Consider the following 27,420-nt stretch of genomic DNA (forward strand, 5'->3'; position numbering starts at 1 on the left):
AACCAAAAGTTCTTTACTAACTTTACTAACTAAGAACTCTAAAATACCATGTCAGAATATGTAGTCATTGAATTTCAAAATGTTTCTGTAACATGGGATTTTCAATAAAGTTTTATCATGAAAAGACTAAAATAAATGTTAAGATATCTCAGTGGTTGATGGTGATGAGTGCCTCACTTAGATGCAAGATCTCACTAGATCGAATCCAACACACTTCCTAATTGCAATAATGTTTTTGTTGGTCACTACGATGCACTTTTCACATATACAACCAATTTCAAATGTCTTTTCAACGGTGGCCTTGGTCGTCTTGCGCACTGGGTTGATTATAAGAATACTATGGATTATTAGGGCCACATTACAGAAAAACTAAAATCTGTATAAAGAGGTAATATTACAAGAATAAAGTTGTAATAATACAAGAATAAAGTAGTAATGTTATGAGAATAAAGTCGTTATATTTCAAGAATAAAGTCGTAATTTTATGAGAATAAAGACGTAATTTAGACTATTGTTAGCCTATATGTTATAATGCAGGGGAATTTCAGAAGAGGAGCCAGCCGCCAGCGCTAAAATGAGGAACATGGAGCATATTGCGACGTTATACTTGTAAATGATTGTACAGGAGGCTTATTACAATTTTAGCTGGAGCTACATTTATTGAACACACCCAGTAGTAGTAGTTCATTTACAGATAAGCGGATTTGCGGTTCCTGTCACCATCTATGCTTGCTTTGTTTAAATGTTTTGTTTTTTTTGTTCAAACATTATTCAATCAAATTCAATCAATCCAATTTAAACAAATATTTGTTTACATTTAGTGGGGTGTACAATCACGTTTGTATGCGTCACCAACTTGGCTATGAACTCTGGGTAATTAGCAAAGGGAAGTCTGCAGATATGCGGACTTACAGTGGGGCAGCCCAAAACTCAGTCCGTGAGTGTGGAGATTGGGATTTGGCCTAGGTTTGGCCCAAGACTGTTACCATATAACACACAGTATTGCATACACATTGCGCAGCTTTATATTTAGTATAAGTTTCACAAATACGAAATACTTAATGTTGGCACATCAGCACCACATTGTCACAAGTACCAGGAATCCGACTCTGAAAAGGGTCCGACTGTTACAATCTTTTATTTGAAAATGACTGGTGATTTTAGTCATTCCGCTTCAATATAACATACAGGCTAACCATAGTCTAAAATTACGACTTTATTCTCGTAATCTCAGATTTTTTAATTTGACCCTAACTTGTCGTCTAAGAGCGTGCTATCTACCATGATTGTTAGTTTGAATCAAATAAACTGGGTAGGCTAATTTAGCATTATAAGCCGAAACTGTTATCTGGGATACCATCGTTATCAATTCAATTTATTGATCTGGTCGTTTTCTTCCCATTTTGCACGTACAACCCATATAGTGTGAATGTATTTCCGTTTTCCGCCTACCGGTATTTAGTTTTTCAATGCTAGGTAACAGAAGAACACAGATGCTTCCATGGCAACAAACAACAAACATTTCCAAATTTGCATGGATCATGCGAGTGTTCAGTTTAAGATTAAGATCTCGAGCGATTGGTCTTTGAAATAATTTAAAAACGAACCAGATTCGTTAGCGTCTGACAAACTTTTTTATAAATCACCCTATTCATTTTCGTTGTCTTCGACAACAATAACCGAGGACCATGGTAAGACACACACACACACACACACACACACACACACTATATACAGTAGCTGCTTAATCGTACTTTTCAAAGGCAGTTCATTAATGTGATTTACTAAGACGATGTATTCACACAATGTGTTAATAATTGTAGAGACTGGGATCCAGCTTCAAGTCTTCAAGGAGCAGCTCTCATACCCCCCGGTACCGCACGCAAGCTCCCACCTCTCAGGTAGATCAAACCCTCTTTGGGCACCGAACACCGGTAAGTAGGTGTGATACATGATGTTAGCCGAACCTAGACAATAAAATAGCTGCAAGCTTGTTTTTAAAATGGCTTCACTTATGTTCCTGTGATTATACCATCACGTTTATGGGTGTATTCTGATAGTGGTATATTATATCTAGTTTTTAACATTAGTGAAATTTTATTTTAAGGGTGTATACATTTTAAATATTGAGAGGGGTTTTTAGATAAATAACTATAACAGGTAACTTCACAGCGGGACATACATGGAAACTCAGCCTCCAAGGCCAAGAATCAGTGCCAGAAATACCAAGACGAGGAGACTGTTCAAATCATAACCAAAGACCTCATTCGCTATCTCAGGTGAGCTAACTCTCGCTTATAATCTCAGTCAGTTTTACTTTGTGTATTAAAAGCACAATACACAAACTTAATAGATGACATTTTAAGTAACTGAATATAATTTCTAAATCATATAAATCAAATTTGAAACGTGTGTGCAGTGTTTAGCAAATAATGTATAAAGAACTGCAATATATATATGATTATGCAGTACTGAAAACCCGCCACCTGTCATCTTGCTAGGATTCCGTTGAAGGATCCTACAGGGGAGTCCATTATCCTACCATCAGCTGACTATGAGCGGATTGCCTCAATGTCCTGGGTTGTCATGAAGGAGGAGAGGGAGGCCCTGATTGAGGCTTGTCAGAGGAAGAAAGAAGAGGAAATTGTAGGAGAAAAACTAAAAATTACAAATTAAAAGTGTCCTTAAACTTTCAGATTTTAACAAGACAATAAGCCCTTCTTCCCCCCCCCCTCTTTTGTTTAACCCCTCACCAAGAAAGCTGTAGGGGACAGGAAGCATGAAATCTTTAAGGCAGACTTGTCACGCAGGAAAAACAAGGGACTGACTGAGCTGGAGCAAGACTCCCGGGACCGTGCACAGCGCTTGGTAGAGCGGGCCAATGCTTTAAGGATCGAGCAAGAGGATGAGATCAAAAAGCTCAACATGGTAGGAAGCAGCTGTGGACATGTGTAAAAATGTGCATTGAATTATTGGCAGACCTACAGATATGTTGAATAAATATCAATACTTGTGTGTGTGTGTGTGTGTGTGTGTGTGTGTGTGTGTGTGTGTGTGTGTGATCCCCTCAGCTGATTCTGGGAGCTCAGTGTCAAGCCACACGTGATGCCCAGATAGAGGAGAAGAAACAGGTTCAGGCGGAGTTGTCAGAGGAGGAGAAGCGTTTAGATGACATGATGGAGATGGAGCGCCGCAAGGCCTTGGAGACCCAGGGGCAGATTGATGAGCTGCGCAAACATCAGAGAATGAGGTGAAGGGAGTCTAACTGGAAAATGGAGTCAAAGTCGTTCATGGACTGATAGAGACATGAATGAAACTGAAAAAAAAATGTTTTAAATGAATCCCTTTTCCTTTTATCAGGCAAATGGTGACCAGTAAAGGCAAATGGCTTCTTGTGTAGTTATTGTGTGTGTTTTGCCTGTGTTATATTCCAGTGGGATGCAGCAAATTTACAACCAAATACTGCAACGTTTTGAGGACAAGCAATTGCTGGAGGAAATTAAAGAGCAGGAGAAACGACAGATCCGAGAGAACCAGGGGAAAATGTACCTGGAAGACCTCAAGGTGCAGCCAATGCAGAGAACAACTAACATTAGTTAAACAATACATCCGTCACATACATGCTCAGATTTGTATGCATTAACCCTTCAATTTGAGTCAATTTCGTGTCTGACTGGTTGTCTTCTTCCAGGCCCTGGAGAAGAAGAGGAAAGAACAACAGTGCCTGCAGGCGGAGATCATGTGCATCAATGCTGAGACCATGCGGGCCAAGGAGCAGAGGAGAGAAGAGGAGAAGCTGGCTGACATGAGGGATATGGAATACATACAAAACAAACTGGTTAGATGAAAAGCATATCATCTCAAGAGATAATCACTTATCACCTTAGGATCAGCAGTACAAGAACAATTCATACCAATAACGTTCTGTTAAGAATAAAATTACATTAAGATATTAAGTCATTAAGATATAGCTTTTTCTTCTAAGTTTGTCTTTTTTTCCCCATATATTGGCCTTTCTTTACCTATGCAGGAGCGGGAGGCAGAATATGAAGCAGAGCACAGACGCATCAAAAAAGAGAAGGAGTTAGAGATTGGCAGGCTGAGGGCCCAGCAAGAAAAAGCAAAAGACTACAAGGCAGAGCAGGTCAGGAATAAAACCACCAGCCGACCACCGCCATAGAAGTGGTACCTGCTGACTTCAACCCAATGACACATTAAGACACTTTCTTAACATTTATTTTCCTTACACAGATTCACTGAAATTAAAGCATTAAAATGTTGAACTTTTGCGTGTGTGCATTTGGAAGGATGAAATCCGCGCTCGGAGGAACCAAGAGGTTACAGACAGAGAATGGAGAAGAAAAGAGAAATACCTAGCTGCCAAGAAAGTGCAAGAGGAAGAAATGCTCAGGGTTGCACGCTTGGACCAGGTTCAATGCAAAGAGCACTTCCTGTCGATTGAGGCTGGACGGGAGAAAGCAGAGGTTGAGCGGGTGCTGAAGTAAGAAACTTGAAGTAGTAAAAATGTACCCTGTATAGGACTTTTGATATTTGTTTCCATTTCTTAATAGTATTTAACACAGCTATATTATCAGTTTTACCTACTTTCTCCACAAAGGGTGCAACAGGAAGCCCTCATCAAACAAAGTGAGGAGGAGGAGAAGCAGCGTCAGAAGGCGCAGCATCATGCAGAGGCTATTCGACATCAGGTAAAGGAACGCAAGTTCTCAGCCATAACTAAACGCAAAGAGATCTTTAAGGAGGCTGAGTGCTTGATTGAGGAAGCTCGGCAGAGACGTCTGCGCCTTGATGAGATAAAAGACAAAAAGCTGAAGGAGCTCAAGTAAGTACGGACAAGGTTAATAGACCTTCTTTGTGGCTGATATTTAAAACAACAAACAAACACAATTATGAGTGTGAGTGTGTTAACTGAATAAACCTGACATGTATTTGTGAATCTGCAGGGCTACAGGACTCTCTGAAAAATACTGCAGTGAAGTGGAAAGGAAAGCCCGGGCCTGCGTACTCTGACTCACTCATAAGTGTATTCAAATGATGTGAAGCAAACACATTTTACAGGGTCTCATTACAGGAGGAAAAACACTTTAAAATTACTAATGTAACTTGAACACATACATGAACAACCAATAAAGATTTCTATTGCACTTCGAAGGCTGTTAATCTATAATCTTGTATTCGTTGATAATTACTTGTTTTAGACGTTTACAGTGTTTAGGATGCCTCTTTGAGACATAGCTTCTTCCTCTCACAAAGACTGACTGCACAGGAGATTGGATACAATTTTTTGTTTTTTTATTTTGTCTAGTATTTCCCTTTCAGTTAAGTAATATTCTTCCACTTATTAATGACAGGTCCCCTTTATTACTGATATGCATGACAACAAAAAGGAATTCAATTTATGTTAGGGTTAGGATGACACTTTACACACACAGCTTAAAGCATGTAAGGAAGTTAAGTACATCAAGGGTAATACATTTTTAGACAATTCTTTACAAAGAACTGGATGTACGGAGACCTAATTTCTTCATCTCAACAATCTAAACACACAACATACAGGAGTGTTGAAGGATCTAATCAAGCTGTCATGAGGACACCAACATTTTCATCAATATGTTCTTTAGCCTCCTTGTTTGTTATTACTGCTATTCTTAATGAAGAAGGAAACAGGACAGGAGAGTGGGTTGAGGACAGATGGGTGGGGGTTTCCATCTAAAAGTTTGCAATTCATCATGTTTACATCTGTACACACAAAAAAGTAATGGTGACCAAGGGAAACACCAAAACACCTGGCATATACAGACCTCAATACAAGGAGGGTTCAGAGTAAATACACACACACACACATACAGTACAGTTAAAGAGTTGAGGGCCCTTGAGTGTGGTAACCATGGTCCTGTCCTTGCAAATACACAGATACAGTCTCACACAAGCACTGTACACAACACAAGAGGTCACCTAAATACATGGAGCTGATGGAGAGCTAATATCTAGATGGATTGGAGTAGCCCAGTACAGGTAAAGAGGGGGAAAAAATCTTTAGATTATCAAGTCACACCCACGCAAACACACAAACTCACTCTCATCCATACAGTGACATATGTCTGTATGCATTTAAAACTCCATAAAGCTACACGCCAGTGCAGAATATACTATCATTACTTAGTGTTGCTAGCAATAGCCATTCAAATGGCAATATATGTTGAAATATTATATGTAACCCTATCTTTTACTCAGAATATACAATGATGAAATGCATTGTACAGACAAACGAGACAATGTAAGCTGTTCACATGTTCAGTACATCAAAAGTAAGAGTTTCTCTAGATCAATTTCTTCACGAGTGCAAAATCCAATGCTCCTCCACCTACTTCAAAGGTTCATTGCTGAGCTTAAGCAAGTCAACTACTGCACAATCCATAAACCAATAAAAAAATAAAATCAATGGAAACACAAAATTCTAAATAAGCAGTCATAAATATGGAATGTGAAAAACAAACGTCATTTTTTTCTCAACAGTGCAAATAAAAGTTCTTCAATGCAGTGAAATGTTTTTTTTTTGTAACAGGACAACATAAAAAAATATTCAAAACCAGAGTGGGCAGTTGCTTGCTTGTGGCCCCTGTTGTGAGTAGAAGACCATGGGAAGCTGGTGTGGAACACAGAGAGAATGACAGATGGAAAGAAGTTGTTTTGGGTGAAGTTGAGGTCAGGGGGCGGGCTTGGGGTTGTTGTGTGTTCACATGCCATAACCGAAGCTTGGCTGCTGTGGCTGACCATAGCCCGGTGCTGCTGTGTAGCTGTAGCTGTAAGCCTGCTGAGGAGGCACTGCCACGTTGGGCCCTGCTGTTAGCATGAGCTGGGGAGTGCCTGCAACAGAGGAATCAGAATAACTAGTTAGAAGAGCATGGCTGTGTTCATACTGTCTAAAGTATCGAGTATGTTTCCCAAACCGTCTTTAAAAATGGTTAAGAACGTATTACAGCCATGCAATCATCATCTGTGTCGTTTACCATAAACAATTGTTTGAGACTCAGTAGCCTGCTCCTCCTGTTTCCTCAGGGACTCAGAGGCTTCCAGTTTGTCCACCTTTGGAAAACACAACGGTGGCATTGTTAGACTCCAGTTACACCAAGGCCATTGGGACTCTTGAAGAGCAAGGGCTGAGACGCTGGTTTTGTAAAAACTGACCTCTGGGTTATTTCACTGGCTGACGGATGGGACCATTCCTGACAGGCGAAGATGAATACAGTCCAGATTTAAATAAAAACAGGCTGCAGAAGCCAGGCCTTGCTTATGTGTTGGGGGACCTCTATATGGGGAAAAGAGTAACTGCAACTGGAAAGCTACTGGCTACTGACATCCACTTCTTTGTGGAAAGTAGCATAGATAGGGAGGGGAGAAATGATAAAGGTCTACTTGACTATAATGGTCCCACCATCCAGCCATCCATATAATCTAATCTATTATGTTGAGTATGTAGAGAACTAACTCCTCACCAGTACTAAAAGAAAGAGACCTGTATTTGTTTTTCATCCCAATTAGTTGGCAGAACAACAAAACATTCTTCACATTTTTGCATAAATTTGATGGACTGAGAAGAACACTACAACTTGATTAGCCCTTGGCAGCATTCAGGATTTGGCATCTTTTCCAGTAATGAAAATAAAGCTGTAACCATGACATTAAGAGAGGCAAAGATCTGATGTGAAGAACTGAGCTCTGCCTTGTTGCCAATAAAACATCGTAAAATATTAAGCTATCACATAAAACATGCATCATGTTACGCTATCTTGTGTGCACCATCCTCAATCATTTATGCCGATGACACCCCTCTCATCCGTGTCCAACTCATCAGTTTTACAAAGGTAAACGTTCATTTATAAAGATGCTTAACAGCTTTTTGTTGTCTGTGTGTAGATTACTGGAATAAGCAAGAATTGATATCTGAATGTATTAATTGAAAACATGCATCAAGTTATACTCAATGCATTGAGTATATAATCGTCTTCTAATAGGAAGGAAGGTTAGCGGTTCGATCCCTGGCAGTCCACAAGTTGAATTGTCCATGGACCAGAAATTAAACCCCAAATTGCTACAGAAGGCATAGCCATCATTGTATGTTTGTGTATAACTGAAATAGATTAGATCCTGATGGGCAGCTTGGCACTTTGAAAAACAGCCTTTGCCATCAGTGTTTGCATTTGAGTCCAGGAGGGTAAATGTGGCATATAGTGTCAACTGCTTCGAGTGGCCGGACGACTACAAAAATGCTATACAAGTGCAGTCCAACATTTTACTGTTTACATTCATTCAAGTAAGTTTATAATCAATTTTGTACAGTACAGTGCAAATGTTGAAAATAGGGTACCATCTAAGGATTAGTTTCATTATTGTTAATAAGCTGATTATTTAATCACAGTAATAACTACCACTGTGCAAACATTTGGTAGTTTTCCAATTGCCTATCTCATAATTTTAAATTACCACTGTATTTGAAACAGTCAAAATCAAACACTGTTTGCAAGTTTTACATTTAAATGGCATTCCACCGGCCTTGAAGATGAACTAACTTAACTGCATTGCTTTTCTCAGTGCTTTAGCATTTGCTACACAGCTCAGAGGCAGTAACTAATGTAAGAATGACAAAAGAAAGAACTAAACAATTCAAAGAATTAAGCAGCTAGCAAAAAGCTTAAGATATTGCACACAACTAAAAAAGTGTGCAGTTTAAATACAGATAGAATAAGTTAAGGACAACACTAAATAATACAACCGGTTGGATTTCCTGTAATGGTGGTAAAGTTTAGTTCTCTACATACTCTGGTTTACTACTGCATTCAATCTGGTTAAGCGGGCTGTTTCAAGAAAAGATAGGCTGTTCTTGTTTTGTCAAAAGAAAAGGGTAAAAGGACATGATGAAGTGGCAGTTAAGTTGTTTTCTTCTTAAGGTGTGCACGGAAAAGAAAGACAGAAAAGCAGAGAGCAAAGTGGAGGGAGTGTGATAGAGGGGATGGTTTTCTACAGCCAGTTCAAGGTTTTCAGAAGCAGGCACAGCCAACAACGATGTCCTCTAGTCAGCCTGAGTGCTGCTGATGCTACCCAGGGATGGAAAGATGCATGCTAGTCGCTCTATATGCTTTTCTTTTTTTTTCCAAAAAAGAACACACCCAAACTACAAATTATTCCCTATTATTAATTCAAGGTGTTTGTCTATATGAAACCACACTTTACAGTAGCAAAGAGAGATATACACAATCAGCCACAACATGAAAGCCACATGCCTAGTATCATGTAGGCCACCCTTGTGCAGCCAATACACCTCTGACCCGTCAAGGCATGGACTGGACAAAACCTCTGTAGGTGTCCTGTGCCATATGGCAGTAAGAAATTAGCTGCAGTTTGTTTAAGTCCTGTCAACAGTGAGGAAAGGCCTCCCCACACTTCATTATTATAAACAATGAGAAACTGCTCATTAGTCACATCTCCCACTTGTGTCATTTACGCACAGCATGTGGAGAAGAAGTATATGCATTATAGTAGCTGTGCATGGAAATACGGGATGGATTGCACTCCGCATTTCACCCTCCCCTCTGGTCAGTATGGGATTGTTCTGTTAAAAGAAAAGCAGTCACACAAAAATACGGACACAATATGTCCTGAATTCCATGCACATCCCTCTCTACTACATAAACTACTTATTCACATGCAGACAGGAATTAGAGGCGCGTTGTCCCCCTGTATCCACGTAATAATTGACGTGGATATGGGGCTGTCCTTAACGTGGCCCAGGACACATACTCACTGCCAGAAGAATGTGGACAAATGCATCCCAGATCACCTCCAAATGTGATAGTTCACTTTGTTTCATGCATCCCACCCATTGACAGGTGCCACTGTAACAGGACAGGCAGCGTTATTAACCTGTCAGTGGTTTTCATGTTGCAGCTGCTTGGTGTATACTATAAAAAATTGCCCCTCTTAAAATGCCTGTACCTCATTTTAATGGTTTTTACTGACCATGTTCTTCTGTTTTATTAAGATACATTCAGACAGACATGAACAAAAATATTAGAAAGTCCCTGAAGGAATGGTCCACTTGAAAATGAAAAATGAAAATAATTGCTCACTGGCTCTTATTTTACTGGAATTAAGTCTAAGACTCAGCCGCAGTCTATGCTACTGCACCACTAGCACTCACCACAAGTATAAATATGCTCTAACCCTTCACAACATAACATAAAGTAATAATTATTTATGTCATATACCTTGAAACCCCCTTTACAATGTCTTCAGCGAGAAAACATATTCCTCAAAATGTCCTGAACCAAGTCAGGATGATGGCTTGCAGCAGACTGCAGCTGAGTAGTATAATAAGACAGTTCAAAATTAGAATTTATTTTCAAGTTTGTGAGAAAAGGACCTGACCCCAGCAGATGAGCTAGTCATCCAGAGTGGCGCTCTTCACCCACACCTATAGGGAGCTGATGGGCATGCTGATGTAGGTGGATGGCTCAGAGTGTTTGACGACTCTGATAAGGAACATGCGATTGAAAGAAAGAAAGAAAGAAAAAGGAGGTATCTGACTCTGCAGCTCCCTCTGCTGTTTTATGCTGACCAATCACATTGTTTGAGTTGGGCTCAGAACAAGAAAAATTAGTGATAGCCCCATCAGAAAAATGTCATGCGGTTACCTGCTTTTAACAGAGTTTGTATGTTTGATAATCTACACAGTAATCCTGCAAATAAAAAGTATTTATAAAAAAGCACAACAATAAAGATCCTGAACCAATATTGACTAGCTATAGTTAGGATCAGAGCTAATGGTTACTGTGCTGACATGCCTGAGCAAATCTGCGTATAGACTTTCACAGCTCCTCTTGCTATAATTAATTTAATCACTGTCTCTTCAGTCAAACCTTAAACTTTGTTTGATCCAGAGTCATCACTGACACCAGCAAACCTAGCAGAGCCTTGAGGGATGGATGTGAAGAGCCACGCTCTGGAGTCTCATGGGTTGGTAGATGGTCTAGTGGAGAGGTGGAGTTTACAATCAGAAGCAGCTGAGTGACATGGGGGAGAGGTTTCATGCAGTTTCTGCTAATTTTACTCCTCCGAACTACAGGCTAAAGGATGGGGGAGAGGGGTCAAAAAGAATGATTAGAAAATGGATTCGACTATCACCTTTTCCTTTATCGCATCAACCTGGAAAGGAAATTCAGAGAGGCAGGGAAAAATAAATAAATGGAAGTAGCTCAAAATAAAAAATTGACAGAGAGAAAAGAGACACAACAATCCAGAGAGAGGGATGCTGGTCATGATGCCACTTTTGATACAGATGCAGACTTGAGATCACTTAGGTACTGCGAATTTCCCCCTTGACGCTACCAACAATTAAATACAAATACTAAATAATTTAGCCAATGGTTGGTATAAACACTTACGCATTGTTTATATATGAACTCCAGACAATGTTTGGAGGATCAGGTCAAGACATTATCTAGAGTTGCCTTTTCAAACATGTAGCACACACGTGAAAATGTTCTGTTTCTGCAGCATTCTCAACTACTGGAAATACTCGGCTTGGTTTAGGTGAGGGCTGGCGCCTTTGTAAAGTGAACAAGGAGAAAGACTCGTCTGTAACTAAGACTGTTTTACATTAATATCATTACAACAAGCCTATGGATGTATCAGCAATATCAACAAAGTAGCGAAATGCAATATAGAGGCAATGACAAAAGTTTATATAGCACCAACATCATCGATTGTCTTGCTCACTGTCAATGTTGCAGACACAAACTTTGTACTAGAGGACAAGCAGTGTAAAGTCATTCTAATGTCAGTCTCAACTGGTTTGGACATTTGCATTTTCACATGTAGACCCTCCTGGTAATATCCTGACATGTTCATGAATGCTCTGCATGTGTGAAAGAGGCTTTAATAAATAACGGAATTAAAAAGTTAATGTCACTTGACAAATGACTCCCCATTTTAAACTCTTTCAAATGTTTGCTGTTTTCCAAGTACCAAGATAATGCTAGCCACAAGAAAACTAATAAAAGGACCTTTGTTTAACTAACTGCTAATGTGCAAGAAAAATTTGCAAGTACTTCACTCATGTCTGCTGTCTGCTTTGAAAGTAATAGGTGGGTCATGTTTTTTGGCATCTAAAAGAGATTTTGTCAACTGCATGTCAAGCATCACAATGGTACCCTCTGGAACACATTTGTATTGAAAAGTAGCTTGAATGGATGGAAAGCCAAATAAAAAGAAAAGAAAAACGAAGACACCAATGATGACACTTGATAGGGACAATGACCATGGATGGAGGAAAGAATAGACAGTACCTGGGTTTTATCTTTGATACTGTCTGGGGGGAAACTGGGTGACACTGTCTATAACTGAATAGTATTTGCAAACACATTTAAGCAGCGGCTAAAAGCCAGACACCAATCAGGGAAAAGGTCTATAAGGAATTATTAGTATATTTGGCTTATTTCTGTGGTACATACCATAAAATTCGGCATATGAGACGCACTTTTAATACATTTTCTTTTTCATCTATAAAGTGGGATGGATCCTATATACCGGTGCGACTAATATACCAATATAAAACGTAGAGAGAAGTATGTTGTTGTGTTACGGTATTTTACCCCGAAGATGGCGCTATCCGGTTGTTAAGTGGTGACATCACATCTCTACATTAAACGGTTTCCGGGACCAAGCCACTACAGCGTCTCCTATTTACAATATGCCGCAGTGCTGTTTTCCTTGCTGTTTTAAGCGAGGAAAACAACGTCAATTAACGTTACCGTAGGCAGCCAGCTACCACTAGCTACAGCACCAGTGGCTAGCAGGATTGCAAACTCGACATGGAGAATACAGATAGTAGGCTGTAATTTGTGTGTGTTTTTTTGAATGTGTTTTAAATTAAAATAAATTGAAATAGTGTTGAAATAACTTTATTTGTATACACGTGTTTATTAATAAATAGCCATAAAAAAGCTTTTTCCCTCTGGCATACCCCCAAAAACAGACTTCGTCTTATATTCCGGTGTGACTTATATTCTGGATTTTACAATACATCTGAACAAATCTGACTTGGTAAACTGAGACATGTGGGACTCTACAAAAGATGGATTGTGCAGGTGCAAACACAATTTCACAAGTTTTGACACTTGAACAGAGAAATAGTACCCTTCTGAATCAATGTGCTTATCTCAACAAATCATCTACTTGCTACCTGATATACTTCACAGACTGGTTACCTCTGGCAAACCCACCTTAGAGAGATACTCCCTCATGACCTGGATGAAGTATGGCATGGAAAAGTCCATAATGTTATGTCGCCAGGCTGTCTCCAGCACCACGTCGGGCCGCAGTAAGTCGTAGCAGGTAAATAGGCAGGCTGCAAAACACTCCTTCTTGTCTTCCTTCAGAAACCAAGCCAGGAGCTCCTCTGCTAGCTCAGTGTCTTTGGACTCTGATGCATACTGCATGGCATCCTGAAGGGACAAAAGCACATTAATAGTTGGGATGGGCAGGTCCAGCAAAAATACTACTCGATATTTACTGGGAACTATTTGATTATTATTCAAAGATCACCCCACCCCCCACACATGCAAAAACATGCTGATGTAAGAAGAGAGAGAGACCAATTTATTTTTTCACAACTCCCTACCCTATAAAACAGGGGGTATAATAAACTGTACAACTTCCCTAATACACAGACATGGATAATTTCTCTTACGGTGAAAATCAGCCTGTAATACTGTGCATTTTTCAGTTGTTGTAGATGTATGATTTTGTTTAGTTAGCACTAGTTTTACCTGGCAAAGTTTGCACTTTTCAAAGGAGTTCCACACACAACTCTGGCGGCTGGAGAAGCATTTTTGTCCGGTTCTGAATCTCACAGCGCTACACCTGTTTTACCGGAACCTAGCACTTAGCAAACGGCTTCAAGATGCGCTAAGATGCGCTACAGCCAATGTCTGGCGGAAGTACCGCATTACTACCAAGCGCCGGTAAAAACAATGAAAAAAAATAAATAAATAAATTTTAATTTTAAATAACATTTTTAGGATGACATAAAAGTCACATGAACTTTTAAATTTTTTTTTATAAATGAATGACTATTTGAATATTCGAAATTCATGACCCACCCCTTATTCACAGCTCAGTAATTTGACAAAAGGCAAAGTGGAATCTGCCATTTTACATTTCGATGCAGCCACTTGGTTGCTTGGATGAAATGTGATGCCATGTTTTTTATAACTTTAAAAAATAGAAGTATAAACTGTGTACCTTGTAAAGCTTGTCCTTCTTGCAGAGCTCAACACTTTGTTTCCAGCGGTTGTTGCCCTTAAAAAGATAGGCCGCAATCCTCCTAAACTCTATCAATTCGTGCCTCTCCAGGCCTTGAGCCAGTGAGATATTGTCAAAGTTGTCATAGGCATCGATGGAAGTACGCAGTGCCTGAATAACAATGAGAGGACATTATGAGACATTACTGAAAAAGAGACTGTGAAAACATTTCTTCTCCTGGTAATCTGGTTATTATTCACAATGTACAATATTTAAACATCATACCGCATAATCTTCTTCATTGATGAAGAGGTTGTTGAGTGCCTCATTCACTGACTTGTTGTTGTGATTCTGGACAGACCTTAAGTAAGGTTTAACCAAAGGCAGCTGTTTCACCTAAAGAAAGAATGAGTGAAAAAACCCACCATGAATGGTAATCTAATTTCTTATTTAACAGATTTTTTATGGTAGGCCACCATTAACTACAGAATAAAGTCAACAAGTGATTTAATTTTTAAGTTATTTTGTAATGAAGTACAAGCTAACACTTTGAGAAAGTCTTACCTTGCTGAAGAAGTTCACAGCTCGTGTGTGGTCCAATCTTGGAGAGAGGACAATGAGCAGGTCGTTCAGTAGCAAAGGTTTAAACTCCAGATAAAACTGGACTGCCTTGTAGTACAGCTCTACATTGGCCACCTACAATTAAAAAAACACTCAATTGAACATGGTAATTAAAATTTGACCTTGGCACTGATGCTTATAGAACTGGTAACCAGAATGAAAACTAGCATCACTTATCAAGTGTCACTTATTTATTTATTTTTTTTTACCTTGGTGACAATGTCTTTGAACTGGCCCTCCTTCCAGGCATCAGCTGGGTGATTCATCATGGTGATGATGGCATTGTCATACTCCTCATACTTGTCATAGAGAAACACCAGCTCTGCCCAGAGGTGGGCCTGCTCTGCTGCCCTGAGAACCTAATGTGCACACACTGGTCAGTTCATCAACAAGAGATCAGCAAGTTTATCTCATAGCTTAATAAAAGAGAGGGCTCTAAGAGTAGTTCAAAGCCAACAGTTGTCTTAAAGACTGATTGACATAAGTCAAAAGCCATGCAAGTGATGCTTTTTGGAGAGGTTGCTCTTGATCCCCTCGTTTACCTTTGGAATGTTGACACGGGACCAGAAGAGCTCCAGGTGTTCCCTCATCTTCTGGGGTTTGAATTTGGAGTAGAGGATGGCCAGCTCTGTGAACATACCCATGTGAGCACGCTCCAGCCCCAGGGCGGCCTCCAGCATGGTGATCAGCTCCTCAAAGTAACCACGGTCCTGGAGGTTACAGACACACTAAATGATGAACTGGTAATACAAACAAAATAAACACTAAAATAGGTGAAAGGCAAATTTTATCATATTATTACAAGGGGACTGAGCTTTCTTAATAGTGGACTTTTAGAAGTTGCCCCAGTAAGCCCACTTACCTGGTAGTAGTTGATGAGTTCCTCCAGTTCATCTGCGTGGACGACAATATGCAGACCACACATCTGGGCAAGGCGGAACTCTTTCCCATCTACACATGCAAAACACACCTGGAAGAGAAGAGAATGAACTATAAGTAGAATATAGGTGTGTGGACAGTACACTGTCCTCAGAAAATGTATATTAAATCTGAATCTTAACTCAAAGTAATATCAAATTGAATACTCATTCCTTACTTCCTTCCAGGTGCGGGTGCTGTTGGCCTTGCGAGCTCCATCCACAGCTGCCTGGTACTCTCCCAGGTGCACTAGAGTGGAGGCCAGACGGCCAAAGTTGGACACATTGTTGTAAAGCAGTTTGGCTGCCTCATACATCTTGTCATCATAGCAACGGTCACCCACCTCAAGACACATGGACATACAAAATAAAGCAAGATCAGCAAAGTACTTAATGTGAACAAGTTATAACAAGTTGATAAAGCAGACACAACAGTGTAAGTGAGTGTATGTGCTGTAAACTTCCCAGGACCTACTTGCTGAATGTGAGCATTATTAGGTCCGTTGATGAACTCTTCCAGCTCAGCCAGGCGGTTGGTCTTGGCCAGCGCAAAGATCAACTCTGTTTCAACGTATGACTCGCGGGCCTTCTTACGGGCCATCTGCAGAAACTTCACAAGGTCCTCCCAGTTTCCTGTACACAATGATCAACTCTGATAAACTTACTGTTTATTGCCAAAACACTATTTAAGTTTTTTTTAAACTATTAAAGCAATAAATGACAAAAGAAATAACAGATCCAACTTCCAAATAAGATAAAGTACATCTTACCTCCTTGGGCAGCAGCTTGTCCCACCTCCATGTAAGCTGAGGGGTCATCAGCCTTGATGTAAGAGTCAATGGCTTCTTTGACCAGGCCCTTTTGGAGCTGGGCCTTTGCCAGCTGACTCCACACCGGAGGCTCATTGCAGCGCTCAGCAAACTCATAAGCTCTGTCCAGGTTACCGATGTGCTCAATCAGAACCTAGAGAAAATGAGACAACATGCATAGTATGGTTTATCAAGCTCAATAATTCTGGTGTTTAGGTCGAGTACATGATTCCTTAATACCATGCTGAATGCTGTACACAAACAGAATAAAAGCTTTTGGATCCACTTCTTGAACACTTTTAGGTCGAGCAGTAACCTGACCTGCACAGCAGAGGTGTTGACATCAAATTTTCGAAAAATAGCGAAGGCTTCCTCAAACAGCTCATTGCTGATGGCGATGTTCGCAATGTCTGGAGCATCGTAGTTGTCCAGACGGTTGATGTACTCCATAACACGTGTCCGATCAGCTTTAATAGCTGTCAGGATAAGCAGATTCTGAAGATTTCTGGGATAAACAACAGGATTAGTGAGGGTTGTACTGTATGTGGTCAAAAAAGCAAAATAAATTAATATTTGAAAGTCTTTGAAAATGACCACAATTCATGAAGCTTCTGTATAAGTAGTCTGAAAAACCGACTGACATCCATAACTTGAAAAAAAAAAAAAAACACAGCTTAGGGGACTTTTTGATTACTTATGCCTTACAAATATCTGTAATATTTTAGAGACTGCAAATGCATCATTTGGAATAAAAATTACAAAAAAACTGGAACATACAGGTAACCTCAAGCCTCTCTTACCTGTGCTCACTAAAGACAGAGTTATCCAGTACAATTTTCTCCAGAAGCTCGATGAGCTCATTGGGGAGGTCGGCAGTCATGAAGGCCTTGACTGTTACAGATACCTCTTCTGGATCCTGGGTCTCAGACAAGGCTGTCTGGACAACCTGCAACAGGGAGGTACAATGGACTTGAGCCACATCAGCTAATGTTTTAAGTACATCCAGCTGTTATTATCACAATTGTAAATTAGTTCATGTGGCATTAATTGGTTTAGGACCTGGTCGATGAGCGGTCTTCTGTAATTGTTTGTCTCTAACAGCACGTTTGCCCACAGCTCAGGGTTTTTGCGGCGTACAAGGTAGCGGGACAGACTCTTGAACAGTGAGTTCTCGTTGCACACCTAAGGCATAATATACAGAAAAAAAAGTTTACAGATCTCTACAGATCACAAATGTCTTGAGTGAGGATAGTATGCACATTGGAACAACAAAAACAAGAAACGAAGAAAAAAAGAAATTTATTTCATTATCATGAAGCATGGTAACTATATAATGGTCAAAACTCTGTGAGCCCTTGTTTGCCTGTAATTACAATATGATCGCAATTTAAACTCACATGGATCAGTTCCTGGTCACACTGTCCTCTTTCATAAGCCACACAGGCAAGGTGGGGGTCTCGTTTCTCACAGTACTTGCCAACCACACGGCTGTCATAGTAGGGGTTCTCCCTCAGGAAGCGCTCAGGGTTGTTGTTGCTGTCTATGTAGATTTTGGCTAGGGCGTTGTGAGTAGCAGGCTCCTCGCAGCCCTCATGAATACGAGCCTCCAACCAAGGTAACAGCAGCTTCAGTCTGGAGAAAGACACAGTCAGGATTTCACAGCACTCTTATCAAGGCTTAAAGAAAAAGAAAACTTCTGACTCATATGAGGGCACTATCAGTGATTCAACTATTCCTATGTTGTTCGTCTTTTCCTACCGATTTCTTTTCTCCACTTCAGCCACTAGTTCGTCTGTCGAGAACTGCCCTCTAACCACCATGATCAGGTTTTTAATTACATCCTCTGCACAATCCACATCCAGCAACCCTCCAATGACTACAGGCAGACGGCTGGGATTTACCTGGAATAAATGATTATTAAGTTACTATATATTCACATACGTACATACGCACAACAATAGTTTAATTTTAAATGGAATTTTGCTTTCAATGTCTACAGGCATTCTTTGCATCAGTGAGACAGAATAAAACCTACAACGCATCAAGGAATGGGGAGAAAGTAAGCAAGATTTTGCAGTCAGTCAGGGTATTCAGTATTGGTAGATTAAAAGAAAAACTAAACATGCAACTGGAGTAAAATTTTAATGTATTTTATATTCTAAATTTTTGAACACGGCTGCCATCAGGCTAGGGGGTAGCAATGTACCTTCTGCACATAGATCTCAATGTATTTCTGCAGGCTGTTGCGGTACAGGTACAAGACCAGATCATGGACAAAATCAAAGCGGTCACACACAATGATCAAAGGCAGCTGGTCAGTGAGCTTGGCTTCCTGTAAAGAAAAGTATAAAACATTGAAATTCTCTAATAAATGCCTGCTGTGTTAAGCAATAGTCAGGATAAATTAGGCTAGGTTATTATCATTATCATTATTATTATTATTATTATAACTACACTATCCTATTTATTACCTTAAGAAAGTTCTTCACACGTTCAGGGTCATAGCAGTTACTCTCTCTGCAGATTCTCTCCACTTCTTTGATCTGGCCTGTCTTGCAGGCAGACTGGATATATTTGAAGTGAACCTCTGGATCTTGGCTGAAGTTCACAATGGATCCCAAGAAGTAGAACAAACCTAAAAGACAAAGAAAAAGTCAAAAACACCAGGAGAACAAATTGCAACTAACTTTTATAACTAGCCTTATTTCCCCTAAGATGAACAGGGAAAGCAAGACTGCTTAATACTGGGTATATTCCTAGGTTACCCTCGAAGCTCTTGAACGACTCAAAAAGTTCAGTGAGGGACTGAGTAGAGAGCTGCTCATGGTACTTGGAGGCAACCTGGACACAGATCTGCAGGTTCTGTCGGATGTTTGCAGACAGCATTGCCCTCAGACACTCTAGTGAGTCCTCCACTGACAAGGAGCCAAAGAAATTCACCAACCACTACAGACACAAATAGAAACAAAATAATTGACACAAAACCAAATATGGTATCAAATACCAATAAATAAATATACATTAATACTAACACATTTTTCTCAAATGAGACTATGTCCAGAATTTTTTTAATCAGTTTAGTTATGGTAAATATTTTCTTGTGGTCCTTGGCTGGTGTTGTACCTCTGGATTAAGAAGGTGTGTGTGCACCACAGCACGTTTAATGTCATACAAATCAGTATAATGCTCCAGCGCCCTCTGCAGGAGACCAGCCTTCTCACACAGCTGTGCAACATGAGCACGATCGTAGTGGGTGAACATCTGATTTCCCAGGATGGCATCTGCAACCTGCAAGATATGAAACAGGATCGAAGACATTTGTTGACAGGAAACTTTGTAACAGGAGAAACGGCAAAACTGGATTTTTGGTAGAAGACAATGTTGAAACGTTTTTTAAGAAGAAATAAAACCTTAAAGGATATTTTCAAAAAGAATTATCTAAATGACTAAATAAATAATAAACTGAACAAGAAGATAACTTCACTCTGGAATTTAGATTCTTGTCAGAATACAAGAATAACTGTGTTTCCAATTCTTATGTACCTGTGGTGCATGGACCAAATTCATTTCCAGCAGTCGTGTCTGCAGTGGTCCTTCCATGGGCCTGTTGTTCTTTAAGGCATCAAGTAAGAAAGATGTGCACTGCTGGATCAGGTTGTACTCCATGAACACATCAACAATCTGGAGAAACAATGGAGACAAATAATGTTTTCATCATTCAATGATAATAATAGCTTCATTCATCATGGTAGAGTCGGTCGTCTTTCAATCAGAAGGTCGGGGGTTCGATCCCCAGCTCCCTCAGGCTACATGTCGAAGTGCCCTTGGACAAGACACTGAACCCCAAATTGCTCATATGAATGTGATATCTGATTGACAATTGGGCACTTTACGTAGCAGCCTCTGCCATCAGTGTATGTCGCAAAGACTAGAAAAGCCACAGTATAGTCCATTTACTATTTACCATTCAATACATTGTTCGGTAATTGGCTTTTAAGCAGCAGTTATTGTGTAATTCATCTTTTGAATCATCTTCTTTTTCATCACCAGATTGCTTTTGTCAACTTAAGGCTGTCACTGTCTCAGTTAGTGAAATAAGACCTACAAAAAGCTCCTGTAACCTGTGCAAACATGTTGGTGAAAATGAGGTGAAGCCCATTAATTATTTTTGCTGATACAAACAGTAGGTGCTGGTTGTGGAAATAAATAGAAAATATGCATTTGTTTTTTTATTTTACCTGTGTAATGTCCGCAAGTGGCTCTTCATCCTGAACCAGCATCTGGGAAAACTGGAGGCCCTGTTCTGGACTGATCCGCATTACGTTCCTCAGCAAGAAGATCCAGTCTGGAGTGTAGCCAACCTACAGGGACAACAGATCTTTGAAAATTGCAATACATTTGAGGTGTGCTGTAGCTACAATGGAACCACACAGAAAACATGAAAGAAAATTGTCTAGTATTATTCAACATAAAGGAATAACAAAAATCAGATTTTGTCACAAACCTTTTTGGCATAGAGCACAATCTTCTGGAACTGTCCCGTCTCTGCAAAGCACTGAATGACCTTATTGGGGACATTGGCTCTGAGGTAGACACTGAGGGCAAGAGTAGGATCTACTGACTTCACCAAGTCTCCAAGCTCCTCAGAGCACTCCAACTGTAAACACACACATGCACACAGGCACAAACAGAGTGCCATTGAAAATCAAGGGTTTAGAAGAGATACAAATTCAGGACAAAGCAAGAAAGCACCCAGACAAGGTCAATCAGAAAAAAGCACTGGATGGACTTTGACCTTTTTCAAACAAATTAAATTTACCAACCAGGCAATCAAGTGTTATCTTCGTCTTTGCACTGATAATTTGTTTGAAAGAACAGAAATTTAGTATGAAATTACTAAATATTTCATCATACACGCAGGACATGTTGTAATAGTCTTTTTTAAAGTTAATACAGAAACTAAATAAGAAACTAAATAAAATGAATAGTATGGATCTCAATGTTGAGTGCTTCTATCCTTTCTCAAGCATTACCCAGCGTCCCAGATTGATATATCCCAAAATTTAGATTATTTTTGTATTTTTATTTTGATCTCTAATGCAGTCTGTGTACGTTGTAACTATTTGTATAAATTAAAGAGACATGTCCATTAGTTATCCCTTGGACAAGTAATAGGTTGGTTGTCATTCGGGATGTGTCTTGGTTTAAATTTTACATTATTAAAAATAATAAATTTTAATGTTTGTCATGAAATGACTGATGAATTCACACGTTTAAAGACAAAATAAAGATTCCATACTTTGAAACCAACCATTGGACACAAACCTTGTCCTCTTTCAACCATTTCTCCAGTAGCTGCTTGCGTCCCTGCTGGAGAACAGGCCTGCACAACTCCAGGGACTCAAACTTATTAAGTTGGCCTTGGTCCAGCAAGATGCCAAAGTATTGGAGCAAGGGCGAAGTTTGGCCTGGTTGGGCTGGAACACTCTGGAACCGACGGATGGTGTCTGGGGTCCGCAGGATACCCTGGAGAAGAAAGGTGGATAGATAGACCAAGTATTAAATTGACAAAAGGAAGCTTCTGGTTTAGGAAAGTCACATTTGAGCAATATAAGTAACAATGGTGGTGAACAGTAATATAAGATCATTAGTGACTGTAATATAAGACATGTTCCTTCCAACAATTTGTATCAATCACTGAAAGGCTGCATCCCCTGTTAACCTTCTTAATTACTCTTAAGATACTTGTCCTGGAGCAGCTCTGGCCCAGGGTCAGGCTCCACTTTGATCCCCTTCAGTTCGCCTACCAGCCCCGACTTGGAGTTAAGGATGCCATCACTTTCCTGCTCAACCGTGTCTACAATCACCTGGACAAGCCAGCGAGAGCTGTGAGGGTCATATTTTTTGACTTCTCCAGTGCTTTAAACACCATCCGGCCAGCTCTACTGGGTGAGAAGCTGAAAGCGATGCAGGTGGATGCTCCTCTCGTGTCCTAGATACGGGTTATCTTGGACAATGTCTCCCACCCACTCCATGATGTGCTGGTTAAGCACAGGAAGTCATTCCTGCCTGTGGCCATCAAACTCTCTAACTCCTCCCTCTGAATGTCTGACACACAAACACCACTTTAAACTGCGCACTGAACTGAACTCTTACTTACTCTTTATTTTATTGTATATATATATATATATGAACATATTTGACATTTTTTTCTACTTCTATTTTATGCCATATATTTCTCTATGCTTTCTCTCATAGGAGCAACTGTAAAACCTGAATTTCCCCCTGGAGATTTATAAAGTATTTCTGATTATAATTAAACTATTTTTATGCAACAATCTAAGCTTATTTTACACACATCCGGGTGTCTATAGCCATACTAAGCTACAGAAATCTGCTTAGTCTTAACAGTCTGAGCTTGTATTAACTGAACTGTAAGTATTGTCACGTTGTTTAAAATGGCTGTAAGTGGTGCACTGGCATTACCTTGGGTGCATTGGCTGCCACCTTGGCAGCTTCAGAGTAATTCCCTGCTGCAAAGAGGGTGTTAAACTTGCGGGCAAACAGCTCCTCAGCACCAGCAAGATTGTTTCGGACAGCCATACGGAGAGCCAGGTCTGGGTTCTGGAGGACATTTGTTATGTAGGGAATGATGTTATCCTCCTCCACACACACCGACAACACCTGGAATAACACATTTGCAGAATTAAATTTCTGAACACAACAGGAGACGCTGCATGGTTGGGATTTATTCTTTAAAATGAAACAATGTAGTGTCCAGCATACATACATGTATTTTATTCCTCAGTTCATTCACAAACACTATTGCCACTGCAAAATTAGCAAAACATATTTAAGTGATATAAACATCAAAAAGTAGTCATTCTTAAACTAGAACACATACCATTATTCCTCCTGAAATTATTTGCAATTTTTGACACTGCCTGTATGAACCACATGAACTGCTGAACCTTTAATTCACTTGAATACAGTACACTTTTTAAAAACAATTTTGCATGCAAAATAGATTAAAGTGATTTGTGTCACAAGACGTGTCATATTCCTAAATCACGGAGAGGGAGTAATGCATGTTGTTGTATGTAGTGTTATATTTTTTTATATTCCTGTGTGTGTGTGTGTGTGTGTGTGTGTGTGTGTGTGTGTGTGTGTGTGTGTGTGTGTGTGTGTGTGTGTTTGCTTTTGTGTGTGCAATACACCTGCAGGTGAGAGCCAAGAGGATCAAATTAGCACTCCTGCTGTTATTGTCACATGCTGCCTGAAACCAAAGATGCTGCTACAGCTTTTTTTTCCAAAGATTTCCTCAGTCAAGGTTACACCCTAGGACCCAAGCTTGAATACAAAAGGGCTGATATACCACAGTAAAAGTTAATCCCCAGTAAATGGAATGCATGCTCTATAAATCCAAAAGATCCCACACAGTCAGTCAAGGTTCATACAGTGTGGATCTGCTTCCACACCCTCTAAGACCTAGGTAAAGTATAAACATAAAGACTCACAGATGATAGAGCTACAGCTCAGCTTAGAGGCATTTAACATAATGAAACCTTGAAGACTCAGACTCAGGTAATGGGGACTTCAAATCAAAGTTGCAAATTTAAAAATACAAGATGGGACTAAAATGTTAGTGGTGGGCTGTCGGACATTCAAAATCCTTGATTTTTAAAGCCTCAAGCACCAGTTAGACACAACACTCAAATGTTTAGCTAAATTTTGTGATTTGTCAGTTTCTACTTCTACTAAAGGAGTTAAGTGACAAAAACACTGCGAAATTCTATGAGCACAAGAACATGTGGCGAATGCTTTGCAGTATTCTCGCCAATTTAAAACAATAGAAAAGGGGTATTTTGAGAAGGCTCTTCACATAAATTTCACTGTATAAAATATGTGGAGGTCCAGAGTGTGTAATTAAGAGTACCTGTCCTTTCCTGTTGACTCCAATGATACCAGCAGTAGGCTCGTGGGGGGCAGTGACAAAAATGGTTTCCCCGCTGATCCTGTTCATGTAGATACACGTTCCAGTCTCCAGGTCATACAGGTGAATGTAGCCATATTTGGTGATGAGAAAGACTACATCTTGCTTGGAGCTGATCTAGATGTACAGAAGAGAAGTTTGGTTAGTACAAAAGTTGATTGAAAAATCATAATCAAAATGCCCTTTGAGAAATTTGATGCAAAGCTTAATAAGTATTGCCAAGTCCATGTGTAGCCCTGGCTAAAATTCATTTAGACATAAAAGTATAAATAATTAAAAAGAAAGCATTTTAAAACACTAAAACATGTTTAAATATTGTTAAAATTTATATGTTTTATATATATAAATAAATTATATATATAAGTATATAAGTTAAAAAAAAATGTAAATATGTACAGTTCAATGTTAAAGTGCATGCAAATGAGCATAGTTTGTTTTCAACGTAAATGAGCCTGCACGTGTAGTCAGCCTCACAGCCTAACTTGAATAGAAGTGTAATGGTGCATTCCATCAACCTCGGAAGTAGGAATTCGATACTGGGAATGACGTCACACCCCAGTTGACCGCATTCCAGTACAACAAGTCGGAAAACCAAGTTGGACGCCTCCAGTGAAACAGTTATTGTGCTTGCTCTCTTGGAATACAGACAACTACAGAACAAATATGATGTCCACAGCAAGAAATTGGACAGTACTGTGTGTACGGCTGAGCCAATGAGACACAAATAAGACAGAAGGGCTAATAAACAGGAGCTATATGCGGGGATAGCTCTAGCCAGGTTAGCCATTACAATACCGGTGGATTAAAATGCATTATGCGGTATTTTGCGCATATAAACACCAGAACAACATGTCCACAGATAGAAGTTGGACAGTACTGTGCTTACAGCTGGTTTAATGACACACAAATAGGACAGGAGTGATAAACAGTTAATAGTACAGCTTTCATTTACTGGTGATGCACAGAGATTATAAGGTCGGGGTTGGTGAGGTTCCTCCAACTTTCCGAGTCGGAAATCCGACCTCAGGGGGCTTTCCAGTTGAAATTTCGCTGAGTGGCTGACGACCAGCTTGTCATGTGTTTGGACTTTTGTGATCTACCAGAGGTAATTATGAGTTTGAATGACGTTTATTGTGACTAAATGTTTCTGCTGCGCTCTGCTGACCATCCATTACATCCAGCTTTCCCCCTCTTCTATCCTCTCATCCATCCCCTGAATATTCCCTGGACTCATGAGTACTGATTACTTTGTGCGTGCCTTTTATTTCTGCTTGTGTAAACGAGTGAAGGGGCTAACACAGTTTTTAGGCCTCAACGGTCCCAAACTCAGGCCTGCAACTGGGGTTTTGTTTTATTCTGATTGCGCTACAGAGTAAGAGTGTGTGTGAGTGTGTGGGCCCATTGTGTATTGCTGTTTCTAAATATATGTTAAGGTGACATCCACTTGTGATTTTGGAAGTTAATAAGAAGTTAAAAACTGAAGATTTAAAAGACATTTGAAATTGAAAGAAAGTAATTGTGTTGTTTATAAATATTCGGTATTTTGATTTGCATTCATTGCATTCGCTTTTGAGTGAGCTCAAGTATGTAAATAAATAATTAAATTTGTTTTACTACATTGGAGGTATAGTTATTGTTTCATATTTATTTAGAGGTATTTCATGTGTTGGTTATCATTCTCTTAAAAGGGTTTAATATTAAAACACAGGATAAAACTTTAATAGGAGGCATAGACCTTTTATTCCTTTGATTATTATTTCTTATTGTCATTGGAGGCACCGCCAGTTATTATTTCTGAAGTAAACAAAGGTTGTAACATACTATAGTGAGTAAATAATACAGGAAACAGTGCCATTATATTTTAAATTGTACCCAGTGCCCCGCCCATAGTACTACTACACCATAACAGAGTTATTAATCTTATATTGCTATATGGGTACATCTACAGATGGAGTGGGCCTCTTCCAAGACTCTCCAATGTTGTATCGCAAGCCAATTGCCAGCTCTTGAGCAGGCCTTTTGCAAACACGTGGGAAGAAAGTCTTAAAGGCCATGATGAAGTAGAAATTGAAGAACATTTTTCCCCCCCAATGGAGGAGTACGGAGAGTAAAGAACAAAAACAGACAACAAGCACAGGCTCTGTGTGTTGTAAATACTTCTTTTTTTTTACCTGCATGGCCACAGGGAAGTCATTCTGTGCTTCTGGAGGAAAGAAAACATCTACAGCTTTCTTTGGAAATGGCTGGTTGCCAGTCGGCGGAGTCCCAACTTCAATGATATGCAGCTAGAGAAAAAAAGGATATTGAGAAAAAAAAATTAGACAGGAAGGTATGTAAGGTCACAAGGGTCTCTGGAAAATGTGTTTATACACCAGTAAAGTTGATTTGTATTCTGCAGGGCCCAAAAAACTTTTTGTTGCATTTTTTATATGAACTTTTCAAATTAGTCAATGCTGATATCGTTATTTTTGCAGTTTCAGCCTAAACTTACTTTTCCTCCTGCTTGTCCTCGTACAGCAAAACAGAAAAGAGTTGACTCTTCTGTGTTGCCCTCCATCTTGAATTGTGCAAAGCCTGCAGCATGCCCCTCGATGGGCTGAGACACCTTCCTGTCAACTGAGTAAAGCTGCATGGCCCCAACAACACGGTTTTGCTGAGGAGGAGAAAAACATTTAGTGGGCCACCGCATAAAATCAATTGTGATTTAGAGAATATTGATTGTTTAACAACTCTGCATCCAGCATCCCTGAGACCATTG

General features: G+C 39.7%; 2 protein-coding genes across 2 annotated transcripts in view; one reads left to right on the forward strand and one right to left on the reverse strand.

Annotated features, from left to right (window-relative positions):
* Positions 1-1,282: 1,282 nt before the first annotated feature.
* On the forward strand, positions 1,283-5,031 carry cfap45 (cilia and flagella associated protein 45). Its single transcript, XM_069669050.1, has 12 exons — positions 1,283-1,312; positions 1,824-1,934; positions 2,173-2,279; positions 2,502-2,646; positions 2,758-2,928; positions 3,072-3,250; positions 3,435-3,564; positions 3,692-3,838; positions 4,031-4,144; positions 4,308-4,501; positions 4,619-4,843; positions 4,965-5,031. The coding sequence occupies exons 1-12, from the start codon at positions 1,283-1,285 to the stop codon at positions 5,029-5,031; spliced, it is 1,620 nt and encodes a 539-aa protein (XP_069525151.1).
* Positions 5,032-5,359: 328 nt separating this feature from the next.
* The window catches only part of LOC138596698 (clathrin heavy chain 1-like), a 66,984-nt gene continuing 44,923 nt past the window's right edge, over positions 5,360-27,420 (reverse strand). The window contains exons 4-33 of the mRNA XM_069668000.1: positions 27,154-27,315; positions 26,834-26,947; positions 24,606-24,779; positions 23,156-23,353; positions 21,995-22,195; positions 21,174-21,326; positions 20,908-21,030; positions 20,213-20,350; positions 19,793-19,957; positions 19,435-19,615; positions 19,141-19,304; positions 18,876-19,001; positions 18,428-18,570; positions 18,067-18,301; positions 17,729-17,851; positions 17,470-17,615; positions 16,991-17,174; positions 16,631-16,823; positions 16,336-16,493; positions 16,040-16,204; positions 15,806-15,913; positions 15,486-15,653; positions 15,153-15,302; positions 14,887-15,018; positions 14,608-14,718; positions 14,323-14,493; positions 13,302-13,523; positions 11,203-11,223; positions 7,032-7,107; positions 5,360-6,888 (exon numbers count right to left, since the gene is read on the reverse strand). Coding sequence (XP_069524101.1) covers positions 6,758-6,888; positions 7,032-7,107; positions 11,203-11,223; positions 13,302-13,523; positions 14,323-14,493; positions 14,608-14,718; positions 14,887-15,018; positions 15,153-15,302; positions 15,486-15,653; positions 15,806-15,913; positions 16,040-16,204; positions 16,336-16,493; positions 16,631-16,823; positions 16,991-17,174; positions 17,470-17,615; positions 17,729-17,851; positions 18,067-18,301; positions 18,428-18,570; positions 18,876-19,001; positions 19,141-19,304; positions 19,435-19,615; positions 19,793-19,957; positions 20,213-20,350; positions 20,908-21,030; positions 21,174-21,326; positions 21,995-22,195; positions 23,156-23,353; positions 24,606-24,779; positions 26,834-26,947; positions 27,154-27,315 — 4,536 coding nt within the window. The 3' untranslated portion in view covers positions 5,360-6,757. The remainder of the gene's footprint in view (positions 6,889-7,031; positions 7,108-11,202; positions 11,224-13,301; positions 13,524-14,322; positions 14,494-14,607; positions 14,719-14,886; positions 15,019-15,152; positions 15,303-15,485; positions 15,654-15,805; positions 15,914-16,039; positions 16,205-16,335; positions 16,494-16,630; positions 16,824-16,990; positions 17,175-17,469; positions 17,616-17,728; positions 17,852-18,066; positions 18,302-18,427; positions 18,571-18,875; positions 19,002-19,140; positions 19,305-19,434; positions 19,616-19,792; positions 19,958-20,212; positions 20,351-20,907; positions 21,031-21,173; positions 21,327-21,994; positions 22,196-23,155; positions 23,354-24,605; positions 24,780-26,833; positions 26,948-27,153; positions 27,316-27,420) is intronic.

Source organism: Semicossyphus pulcher, unplaced genomic scaffold (assembly GCF_022749685.1).
Source record: "Semicossyphus pulcher isolate SPU_LCO1_2020_fin unplaced genomic scaffold, fSemPul1.0.p SCAF_19, whole genome shotgun sequence".
Classification (NCBI taxonomy): Eukaryota; Metazoa; Chordata; class Actinopteri; order Labriformes; family Labridae; genus Semicossyphus; species Semicossyphus pulcher.

Coding starts and splice junctions, on each gene's coding strand:
- cfap45 (XM_069669050.1), top strand. CDS start 1,283: ATGATTGTTAGTTTGAATCAAATAAACTGG. Junction 1,935..2,172: donor TCTTTGGGCACCGAACACCG/GTAAGTAGGTGT, acceptor GTAACTTCACAG/CGGGACATACATGGAAACTC. Junction 4,145..4,307: donor AAGACTACAAGGCAGAGCAG/GTCAGGAATAAA, acceptor TGCATTTGGAAG/GATGAAATCCGCGCTCGGAG.